General features: G+C 39.7%; 1 protein-coding gene across 3 annotated transcripts; it reads right to left on the bottom strand.

Annotated features, from left to right (window-relative positions):
- Window positions 1-2,989: 2,989 nt before the first annotated feature.
- LOC135483272 (vacuole membrane protein 1-like) lies at window positions 2,990-11,098 on the bottom strand. 3 transcript variants are annotated; one of them, XM_064763991.1, is made up of 12 exons: window positions 10,907-11,098; window positions 9,853-10,094; window positions 9,429-9,519; window positions 8,909-9,019; window positions 8,541-8,620; window positions 8,242-8,323; window positions 7,794-7,934; window positions 7,321-7,344; window positions 6,488-6,568; window positions 6,175-6,353; window positions 5,703-5,805; window positions 2,990-4,939 (listed from the first exon to the last, which is right to left on the bottom strand). In XM_064763991.1, the coding sequence occupies exons 1-12, from the start codon at window positions 10,997-10,999 to the stop codon at window positions 4,787-4,789; spliced, it is 1,380 nt and encodes a 459-aa protein (XP_064620061.1). In that variant the 5' UTR covers window positions 11,000-11,098; the 3' UTR covers window positions 2,990-4,786. The 3 variants fall into 3 exon arrangements, with proteins under 3 accessions (XP_064620061.1, XP_064620062.1, XP_064620063.1); XM_064763992.1 differs by lacking the exon at window positions 7,321-7,344 and adding an exon at window positions 7,553-7,567; XM_064763993.1 differs by lacking the exon at window positions 7,321-7,344.
- Window positions 11,099-11,971: the final 873 nt, after the last annotated feature.

Consider the following 11,971-nt stretch of genomic DNA (forward strand, 5'->3'; position numbering starts at 1 on the left):
ATACATTTGTAAGCAGGTTCTCAGCAATCTGTGCCGTCTGTGGCGTTATCATGAAACTTGGCAGTAAGGACTATCACTTGGATTTTTGGGATGGGCTATTGTTATTGTCCTTTCTGTAGGTATGTTGCAGGCAGCAGAAATAACTCAAATATCTAAAATCTAAATAACAAGGGAAAAGAAACTCGTTATAAAAATAAAATATAAACAAAAGAAAAAAGAAAAAGAAAATGTTGTCCACAACCGGATTCGAACTCGCAACCTTTGGATCAAACATCGTATTCTGCCATTTCTGACGAGCGCTCTACCAACTGCTCTAAAGTTTCTAAGACTTCTGACGTCATGTATTTGTCGAAATCTGATTGGCTGAAAGTCCCTGTACAAATGTACACTATAGTGCCGCAAAGGTTCAGAAAAAAAAATCGCTCCCTGGACTAGACATCCTGACCTCAAGATGTGCTGTCTCAAAAACATTCTACATGGAGATCACATCATGTCCCTGGATGAGATAGACTGTCCTCTCTCCATAGGCATTCTACTTGGAGATCACATCATGTCCCTGGACTAGACATCCTGTCATCAAGATGTGCTGTCTCCCCAAAAACATTCTACATGGATATCACATGTCCTTGGATGAGATACTGTCCTCTCTCCATAGGCATTCTACATGGAGATCACATCATGTCCCTGAACGAGACATCCTGTCATCAAGATGTACTGTCTCCCAACATTCTACATGGAGATCACATCATGTCCCTGGGTGAGATACTGTCCTCTCTCCATAGGCATTCCACATGGAGATCACATCATGTCCCTGAACGAGACATCCTGTCATCAAGATGTACTGTCTCCCAACATTCTACATGGAGATCACACCATGTCCCTGGATGAGATACTGTCCTCTCTCCATAGGCATTCTACTTGGAGATCACATCATGTCCCTGAACTAGACATCCTGTCATCAAGATGTGCTGTCTCCCCAAAACACATTCTACATGGAGATCACATCATGTCCCTGGGTGAGATACTGTCCTCTCTCCATAGGCATTCTACTTGGAGATCATCATGTCCCTGGACTAGACATCCTGTCGTCAAGATGTGTTGTCTCCCCAAAAACATTCTACATGGAGATCACACCATGTCCCTGGATGAGATTCTGTCCTCTCTCCATAGGTATTCTACATGGAGATCATCATGTCCCTGGACTAGACATCCTGTCGTCAAGATGTGCTGTCTCCCAAAAAACATTCTGCATGGAGATCACACCATGTCCCTTGATGAGATAGACTGTCCTCTCTCCATAGGCATTCTACTTGGAGATCGCATCATACCGTCGATGGACATGCAGTCCCTGTCGTCCCTATATTCCTAATATAGTGGTCACCATATCTTTGAGACATTTTGCCCCGCCTTGTTAAGTATGAAGTATGAAGTATGGGATACCTTCCGAAGTATGTCTCCGCCTTGTTAAAGACCAGCCTAATGATTTTTGAGACACCCTGAATAGGTAGCTCTTCGCCAAGTTATGAACACAAACATTAAATGATTATGAAGAATGTAGGATGTCTCAATGATATGGGGAAGACTGTACATCTCAAGGACCAGGGACATGATGTGATCAGCAAGTAGAAGTCTGACAGAATGTTTCATCCAGGGGACATGATGTGATCTCGACGTCACATCCAGGACGACACCAACACCTAAAATAACTTCACTCCATCCGACTACTTCATGCAAACGGCAGGAAAACGCAAAGGCTTATTCTGCAGGATTGTCCCTTCATATAGGAAGACTGGGATTTTAGGCTGGAGCCAAAGTCACTGAAGACGAAGCTGTGCAGACCACAAACACCCACTGGTGGAGAACAACAAGGACAAATGTACCTGCTGAAGAGCTCCCAGTTCGGGGTCTCGCAAAAGCTTTAGCTATTCATGGTGTCTCTATGTGTAGGTTGTTCTCCAACAAGGACAAGATGTTTTGACGAAGAGCTCAGAAGAAGAAACGAAGAAGCTCTAGCTGTTCATGGTGTCCAAAAAGGAATATAGGCTGTTCTCCAACAAGGACAATGTGATCTTGATAAAGAGCTCCCAAATCATGGTGTCTCAAAAGAGAGTAAAGATTGTTCTCTGACAAGGGAGACATAAATCGATGGAGATTTAGCTATTCAGGGTATCCCAAAAGAGTGTAGGTTGTTCTCCTACAAGGACAGTATGTACTTGATTAACAGCTGTTGCTTTCTGACAAGGTTGAGGTGCACAGCATGAGGATATAGCTCTTCATGTTGTCTCTATGGTCTCTAGGGTAGTAGGTGTTTCTCTAAAACGATGAGATGACAATGTTTTGGATGAGGAGCTAGCTATTCAGGTTGTCTCAAAAGACAATGGTAGGTTGTTCTTTCTCCACCCCATGGAGGTGCCTGAAATCTGCTCTCTATTAGCTATTCAGGGTGTCCCAAAAGAATGCAGGTTGTTCTCCAACATGGACAAGATACACTTGATGAAGAACCTCTTTTTCAGGGTGTCCCAAAAGACGGTAGGTTGGCCTCTAACATGGCTGGGGTCACAATGAATGAAGAATTAGTTGCTCAGGGTGTCCCAAAATGCAGTAGGTTGGTTTCCAACAAGGGTGAAGTGGTGGCAATTCAGGATGTCCCAAAATGCAGCAGGTTGTTCTTTAACAATTAAGGACAATTTACTTGATAAAGAGCTCCCTATTCAGGGTGTCCCAAAAGACAAGAGGTTGGTCTCCAAGGGCCAGATGTAATGGATTTAGTGCTAGCCATACAGGACAGGGTGTCTCAAAAGACATATTGTAAAACTAAGACCAATTGGGTAAACCTCAAATTGTGGTTGTCATTTCAAGCCAAACCAAACATCTTGATCAGACAACCAAGGACCGCCAGCTCAGTACAGTCACAACTGTTCTCACATAGGTGAGAAACCTTGTCCAAGGTGTCCCCTGTTTGTTGAAATAATATGAATGAAATCATTAGTGCATTATCATTGAATCATTTATTATCCTATTTCAATAATTGATGCAAATAATCACATCGCATAAATGATGGACCACATGAGAGCAGACTGTCACAGATCCCGCAAAACAATTTCCGTTGCCACGCATTTCCTCGAACACTTTAGATATACACTAACATGGAGAAACCAGCGATGATTTCCGAATACCAATTCTGTATAAACAGAGACAGGATACATATAGCTTGCTTACCAATGAATTTCTGATATCACAAAGAATAAGAGGCAAATATCAAATTCATTCTGGGCATCAATAGTTTATAAGGGGTCTCTTTCAAGCCATGAATAGTCTTCCTCAAAAGCCCTGTATTTCTGTAGTCAAGAAGATTATCATTTAAACCACACAAAATAAGACAATTCTTCTAGTCTGCAGTCATGAAGCGTTTTTATGTAGCGTAGCTGTCATGCTTTTTCAAAATATTTCGTGCAGGTGGGACAATTTGTAAACAAAACAGACACAATTTGACTGGAACTCCCTCTAACGTACTTAGGTACATCTGTTCTTTTGTAAACAGTAAATAAAACTGTATAAGACAGTGGTTAAATCAATGACAGGGTAGGTTTCTAGTTATAAGGATCATTCCCAAAAATTTGCTAAAACATTAATTGAAATTGCAGCAATACACCATTAAAGATGAAAATCTCTCCGAAAAATAACTAATCTCGTCTAGAATTGAATGAGTTCAAAACTCAAGAGAGTACTAAACACACCCTTAAAGGGAGACTATAGGAGGTGACCAAATATGAACAGTTTGGGGAATGTGTTATGTGTAATCCTCCTAAAAGCGTGAATATGGCGAGAATAGTTTTGGGGTAATTTGAGATGGGAGGGACCCCAACCTTGGTGCACCTTAATCTGACCTACCAGACTCCTGCCTAGAGTCTCCCTTTAATGTACTCTCAGCTTCTCCGACATCACAGTCAAACTGATGAAATACAAAAATGGTTCACAGACAAAAAGAAGCATGCATCCACCACCACACATAACCAAAACCTGAGGAACATACATGTACATGTTCTAATGTTTGGTGTTGCCTACCCAAAAAACGACAGGATTTTCAAAACAATATAATCCTACTGAATACTCTCAATATTCTGTGGTATTGTTTTTCAACATTAGTTGCACTTTTAATCAGATAAGCAAGTAATAAAAACTTCCATTTTTCAGCCGAAAGCCAAAAACATGATTGGACAAGGAACATCCGTAAACCAGAGCTCAACTGATCTCCCCAGCACTGACAATAAAAATACATGAAGACTTGGGTAATACTGAATTGTTGGAACAATGATTCTAAACACTATAATTGGTACAAAGATGTCTTATTCCCAATCAGCAAATACTTTATTCTCATGTTTTGATCACATTTAATGGGGCAGCAACCCTCAGAAGTGAAGCAGTCAACTGGGAGAGGCACAGTTTAGTATACAAATGTCAACCCAACAAAAATTCCCACAAATCTTGCAAAGAAGACTCGACCATTTTGTTGCCCCAGATTTATTTATCCTTGAAGATGAAAATGATGGCAACAGTGAATATTACAACATTGATTCCAACATTGATATGAAAAAAGCTCATTCCACCAGATGTAACAAAGATCTCCTATAAGGCTGACCTTACTCAACCAGCACCTAGGAAATCTTGGTTATAAATTGGGTGGATTTGACAATAGCTATGCATAATGGTTGAGCCAGCAATAATTGACTGAGGCCTATACATGATGCACCCAGCAGTTTGAATGTTTGGTTTCCATGAAGTAAGGTCAGTCTCGATTCGTCTTTTCCAATTTGTTGTAGCGTTCTTTACACAATCGTTTGTGGTATGCTTGGGCCATCGAGTTGAGTATAGACACAACGAAATACACTACCATTATGATGATGACTTTCTCAAATATTGAGGATAGTAAACTGGAACTCTGAAAGAAGAAAGGTAGATTTTTGTCATATACATGTATGTACGACTACGAGCACCATAGGCCCTTACAAAAACTCATTACTTCATTCTTTGATTTAAAGAGTTTTGGGCCCTTATCATAGATACTAGGCATAGGCCTACCTGCCAACCCCTGATTTACCCCCAGGACTTTATTCTGTATTTTTCAATTTTTTCCGGACTTTTGGGGGGGGTCCTTCACTCAAGACTCTCAAGTCGCGAGTCAGATTACTGTATCAAACGCATTGCAGCTGCCTATCTCATGTACAGCAAGAATTTAGGTCAATTTGGCCAAAAAAACTGTGATTGTAACGCAAATGCATGCGTAAATCGACTACGAAAATCAAAAATCAAGTGAAATCCGCCATTTTTGATGGTAACCAATCTTGAACAACGCAGAGAAAATGAAACTTGAACACGCAATAAAAAAGCCCAGTGTTCATTAATGAATATGTGAGATAGTTGCGCGAGACTGACATTGGCACACGGAAATCAACGGAACGACAAACACTGACAGGGCCAACTCGCTATGCAACTTAATATGCCACAGACTATATATCGCCAGAGACTGTAAATACAACGACCTTTTATAAGGGTTTCTCGATTCTAGCGGGAGGAATTCACGAACGAACGAACGAACGAACGACCGAAAATCAAAATGACGGAACGCAAAAAGTTCGAAACCGCACTTTTAAAGGGGTTATCCGTACTTTCCGGACTCGGGTTTTTTTTTTGAATATTCTTACCTGAGCTACTTCTGTCCCTGGTTTGTGATGGAGCTTTTGTTTTTGTTTCTCTAGATATTCCCTGAATGGTTCCTGCAGTGACGGCCCTATCTTGGGGATGTATCTGAAATATTTCATCAAATAACATTTGATATCCCCCTCCTTGAATCGGTAACAAGAATACACTTTACTCTCTAACATCATCCAATTACACTCAACCAGTCGTGATATTTGCTCATCTAAGGAAGCTTATCTGGTTCCTACAAGAGTGTGTTCCTGACCATAGACTACAGACAGAAATGTACGCAGATTTGAAAATGCTGAATTTGGATGACATACTTACAACTACCATGTTCTCTCAGGCAATACAACCATCTCTTTGATAACAGATACAAGGCTGAATATACTGTACCTGCATGTACACAGGGCCATACACCCTTAGTGAGACAAGAAGGAAGACATAAAATTGATTAACTAATGAGAATATACTTACTTCAACAATCCTACTACTTGTTCCACATGATGTTCACTAAATGCAAAGATGACGAAGAGTTTCTGTATATGCATTTTGATGACAGCTTTTCCTATAAGCGTCGCACCGAAGAATGTCCAGAACTTGATGAGGAAATGTCCACAGGTAATACCAGCTAAATCAAAGAGTGGGTTGGGGATCTGCAATATAGAGTTTCAATATATTCATTAGCTCAACTCAAAATATTTTCTTGCCGGCATGTAACTATTTCTATTAAATTTGTGTATCCAAACATCGAATTATGAAGAGGTGACTAAATTTCAAACATACTTACTGAAGCACATGCAAGAATTCCAAAGAATCCAACTTTTTGGACTAGATTATGTACAGCTAGCTTAGCTCTCTCTAGAATACCCTGAAAATGAAGAAAAAAGAAAGATTTTAATCAAATTGTAATCCGTGATATTTGTTTTTCTACTGAGAACCAACAGATTATCATCGACTCAAGAATCCTCCCAGAAATCAGTCTGCCATAATGTATCTTGATCATATTTGTGACAGAAATGGTAAGTGAACATGTGTTAACTGTCATGACACATTGACTGAGACTGTACTGGGAAAAGTGTCATGAACAATCAAAATTAGCTAACAACAGAATGAAAGAGCATCGCAATGAAACCTAAGCTTAACCCCAGCCCAAAAATAAGAGGGGAGAACACTTTCGGGATTTTAGGTGGTTCTTAGCGGATCTTGGGGAGGGGTTTAGGTTTTTGGCGAGAAAGTCAACACTCTGATTACAGGACAAAAACCTGGAGCGTAGTTGGTTATTGACAATTGATTGAACACAAACAGGAGACTGCAGTGGTTCTTGCTCAAAACAACACTGCTAACTTAATGCTACAGAATTAGAAGTCAACAAGCAGCAGAGCACTTAGGACCAAAAGCGAGAAAACAGGTAGCGAAAACTATTCCAAGATGAAGATATATCTTGATAGAGCAGACCACCAAACCAGAAGCAGACAAACTTCAATTTCAATGCAAAGTCATCAACTATACAAGGCCTTCTATGTTTGTACAAGTAAAATATGGACACTAAAAGACCTCCCTGAGGTGCAGGTCTTGGGATAATTTGCAAAATTACATAGCCATTTACTTAAAGTATCATACCGAAAAAAAGTTGCCAATTCTTCCCTAAAGTATAAAACAAATGGTTAAGTTTACATGTAGGTTAAAGTTTATCGGATAGGTGGAAAGTGTGCTAAAAACACACCACAGTCAATAACATGGTAACTGGACCAAACATTGTAAGTATACTGATGCATTCACCAACGAGATGACATAAAACTGAAACAACCCCAAACAGGAACCGTTTCAAACTCGATAGAAGAAGTATGCCTACTATCAATGAAGTACACTGAAAATGTCAAGATAGACAAAATAAAACACAGAGAAGCAGCAGATTTGAAAGGGGATGACACTTAAAGAGTTATTAGTTCGACGCTCACGCATGTTTTTCATCATTGCATTGTCTGAAATCAGCAGGTCCTTCCAATAACACCAGATGAAAGAGGAAAGCTGAAGTAGTCTTTCTCAGGTTGTAAAGTATATAGGATAGACTAAACTAACTAGCACATCCTTACCAAGTCTCCTGGATGTTCACTTTTCTCTTTCATCAATTCTTCTAGCTCATCATAGTCCTCATCATCAATATCTCTTCCCGACAACCTCGCAGCTCGAGCCATGAAATATGGTGGCAATTCACCAATGGCAGTACCTGCACCCTAGAAAAACAGAACAAAATCAGCATTTTCTCATAAAATTTCCCCCGATGGCAATGCTGTACGTTAGTTCTTCTAAGCCTGTAAAGCATTTTCATGTTCTTTAGAGGAATTAGAGTATCACTCGACTTTAAGCATTTGACAGCTATTTTTCACCAATTAGCCTTGTTAAAATTATCTGAAGGCCTCAGAGGACATCTTTAATCAAGAAGTACAGCGCAATATGCTTCAGTCATCTCATCTCTCCATCTTTTGACGAGTCATTCAAAGAATTTTACTGGTAGGAAGGAAGAAATTGGTTGATACCTACCCACATAAAGGCTTCAAGTCTGACTTTGCTCATTATGGTCCACAGACTCATGGATGTGCCTTCCTGATCTGGACAGAGTATACTGAAAGAAGTCAAAGTGAACATTTACAATTGGACTACATGTGTGGACCTTATGTGACTTGAACATTTTGTACTTCGAAATTTGTTCATTCTTCTAGCTAAACAAGACCTCGACCAAGTAGGATAAATTCAAGGCCACGATCTCTCCAAGAGCAGTCCTGCAAGTCTGACAGCAAATATTTGATGAGTTAGAATATCAGTACACTTGCTCTACTTACTCATCTGGGTATGGTGGCTCAGGGAAGTCTACTGAGAGACATTCAAATGCTGCTAGGGTAACACCTGCTATATGAGGACCCTGGAAGTAGAAATCACACACATGAAGTTCAGTGAACAAGTACATGAAGCTGTTCAATGAAACCACAGGTGAACAACGTTTAGTGGACATTCAGGAAAAACACGGGTTTAATATTCTTGCATGCACCGATTAGTGAGCCTAGAGAGCAATATCAACAAATCTACTACAAGACCAGTTCCAACTACGTTTTCTTGAACATTCTCTGCCGGTAGTAAAGGGCTTATATGTACATGTACTTGCAAGAAAATCTTTAACTAACGCTAAAAAACCTTTGCAATGAACACTTACCAGGTATAGCAAGAATGTGTGAAGACCAGTACCTAAACCGACAGACGATAAGATACCCAGGCCGACCCAATAGGCACACCACAGGAACTTCTTCCTAACTATTAGGACATACTGAAAATAAAGGAAAATAAACTTTAAAACTTGTTTTGGATTTCAAGCTTTACAGTTGAGAGCTTATTACAGGAAAGGACTTTGCACCTGTTTGGGGGTATGACTATAAACCGTGCCTGCGCAAGAATTTCCGCATCCATTGAAATTAGACCAATTTATTAGCCTTATTTTAAGTAGAACGTTATACTGGTACTAGTTGCAGTATCATCTGCTATACCACCTGTGCAACTCTCTTTGCACACCTGCTCTCCATTATACATGTAGATGAGCCAATACAGGTATCAGATGGGAGTCTGTGCTCATTAAAATGATTTCATGCAAGTTCTGAAATACATGTAACTAGTCATGGAATAACTCTATTTTAGTGAGACATGCACCAATTCAAATTCATACTTTCAAATGAACTTACTTTTTGATGTGATCCACCAATGTGATACGTCAAAAGCATGGCTAGGAATGTGAGTAACACCACACTGACTTTCCCTCGATTTCTCCAAAGTCTGAAATAAGTGAGAGTGAAATGAAATATCCTGCATCATATCATCAAGAGTTTTGGGTTTCAAACAAGCTTTTCATTTGATAAATAGGTAACAGACAACTGCCTCTCCAGTAGGGTTTCTATGGCAAGGCAATCCCGTAACAAATGGAACCTTTGTCCTGTCCTGATTACTAAACCAGATATAGTGATCATTCTCAACAATATTACAATCTTTCAAAAAGAATACCAACTGCTCATAGATAATGAGTGCTCATAAAGAATGAGGGCATCAACACAAAACCTGTTATTTCACATGCCACAACAGGAGTTCTAAGTATCAAAATAGACTACTTACTGCACACCATAATCCTTCAATAGTATGAGGAATTCAAGAGAGAAATAATAAAATGTCCGCAGGGGCTGCCTCCACAAGACTATTTTCTCTCGTTCATCCCTATCCTCCATTTTTGCTTTTTGTTGTGCACTAAAGTGCGAGTTGTTTAGTGAATTCCCATCATTTTGTTCAATGTCTGGTTCATTGGTTTTCCTCTTGAAAGTCGATGAGTTCATTTTGTCATTATCTTCGAGACGAGCAACCTAAGATGAGAACAAACAATGAAATTATGCAATCAGTGATTGAGAGTGATGCGGCCAATTTGTCACAACTTTAATGACATTGTATAACTTCTATATCAATCATTAGTCAAGTGAATTCTGTTATTTTCAGTTTCTACTCAGAGCTGTTAGATGGACTTGAGCCAAAGTATCAGAGATCAACATCTACAATCAACAATTTTGGTCAATCGCCAGGGGTTAAAGTACAATTGAGTACTCAACTATCAAGTATTCAAACTATGGTACCTTGCAAAAAATGGCTCAATGTTCAGTCACTGGCAATACAATTGACAAAGGCCAGTAGTCCGACATGCTCACTCTTCTTCAAAATGTGCACACTCAGAAGGCTGAGGCCAACTTTGGACAATGCCATCAGTCGCGGTGACCCTTTTGTTCAGGTGAAATGCACTGACCAGTCAGCGCCCAAACAATAATACAAACTTCTATGAAACAGTCGATTCGTAGAAGGGTCATTCTCCGACTCCATCGTATATCTATCAGATATCACATGATATATGATCATATCAGCTGTCTGGTCGCCTTAATAATTACTACATCATCCTGCACTGGCACTGATACATTACACTATAGGCCTATACATGATGTACTATGACTATGACATGTCTATCTATTCAGTACCTGAACATACAGGATATCGACATTACACAAACATGAGGCAAACCCCAGTTAATGTATTGAAATCAGATAGCCTGAATCTTCAATGCCTCGTCATCACAATATACACCATGATTTACCGGCGACTTCAAAATTTGGAAAAGGGGAATTTTCCTCACCAGTTCTTTCTTGATGCCTCCAGTCTTCAGACCTCGCTTTCGTAAATCTGTGCGCAGATCCGCTACTGTAAGTTCTTTGTACACTACTGACATATTTTGGAACAGATCTTAGCGCTTATCTAGGGTAATATTATAACCGGAAAAATGGGAGATCATGTACCGAAGTCCAACAACTTTTCGCTCGTCGATGACGTACGCTTTGTCTTATAGCAATGCTGATCTAACAGTTTTTTTAGAAACATTGGATTTTAAGCCTTATCAAAACCAAAACACACCCACCACCAACTAGTTAAATTTATTAATAAAATTTAAAAAGTACTAGATTTATCATCAAAAGTATGTTTTTTTTCAGATTTATATGAAAATTAATGCTATACTTTATTACATCGGTTTGGATATTTCCAAGACCGGCTAGCAGACAGAAAAAGTGTCTTGGTTGTGACTTGATAAGCAGAGCCTTCCCCAGCACTCGTGTAATGCAACTGTGATTACCTACTCTTGAGAAGGGATGTATAGGGCCTACAGTGGGACTCCAAAACCAGGACGCCCTCAAGGACACAGCTATGTTGAAGAATACTGTTTTTGTCTGATGGTTGTGACATAGGCCTATAGAGACACAAATGAGACGGCCCTTACGAAAAATATCTCAGATTCACCATGGTGAAATCTGAGTTTTAATGCAAGTTATGGTAATATTGGTTTTGACAGACAGAAAATCTACACCTGGGACAGACATCAGGGAATGCGTGTATATGGACAGCTCCTAATATGTAAAGTCAAGGACTTAGTGATACTCCCGCACACCCGTGTATCTTAAGAGCCCCGCCTAAGAAGGGGGGCTTATAAAGCTGACCTGTCCCAGGAAGAGCAGACCACATGGAGCGTGATCTTCCTGAAAGATAGGACTCTGTTAGAGTTAATGATGATTTGAGATATTGAACACTCCTTTGAGACTTTGATTAAATGGTGACGTCTGAACAACATTTCCTACCTTTGTATCAGAGTTCTTTCAACTACCGCTGATTGGGTATCAATTCAAACTCCTCAAAGCAGTATAGGCAGTAT

The sequence above is a fragment of the Lineus longissimus genome, chromosome 2, assembly GCF_910592395.1.
Source record: "Lineus longissimus chromosome 2, tnLinLong1.2, whole genome shotgun sequence".
In the NCBI taxonomy this organism is placed as follows: Eukaryota; Metazoa; Nemertea; class Pilidiophora; order Heteronemertea; family Lineidae; genus Lineus; species Lineus longissimus.

What these genes read in the sequence shown, in the direction of transcription:
- LOC135483272 (XM_064763991.1), bottom strand. Translation starts at nt 10,999, where the DNA reads ATGTCAGTAGTGTACAAAGAACTTACAGTAGCGGATCTGCGCACAGAT. An exon ending in TTGGTGGATCACATCAAAAA is followed by an intron (nt 9,020 to 9,428) that starts GTAAGTTCATTT and finishes CTTTATTTTCAG; the next exon opens with TATGTCCTAATAGTTAGGAA. An exon ending in GACTTGAAGCCTTTATGTGG is followed by an intron (nt 7,935 to 8,241) that starts GTAGGTATCAAC and finishes CTGTTTTTCTAG; the next exon opens with GGTGCAGGTACTGCCATTGG.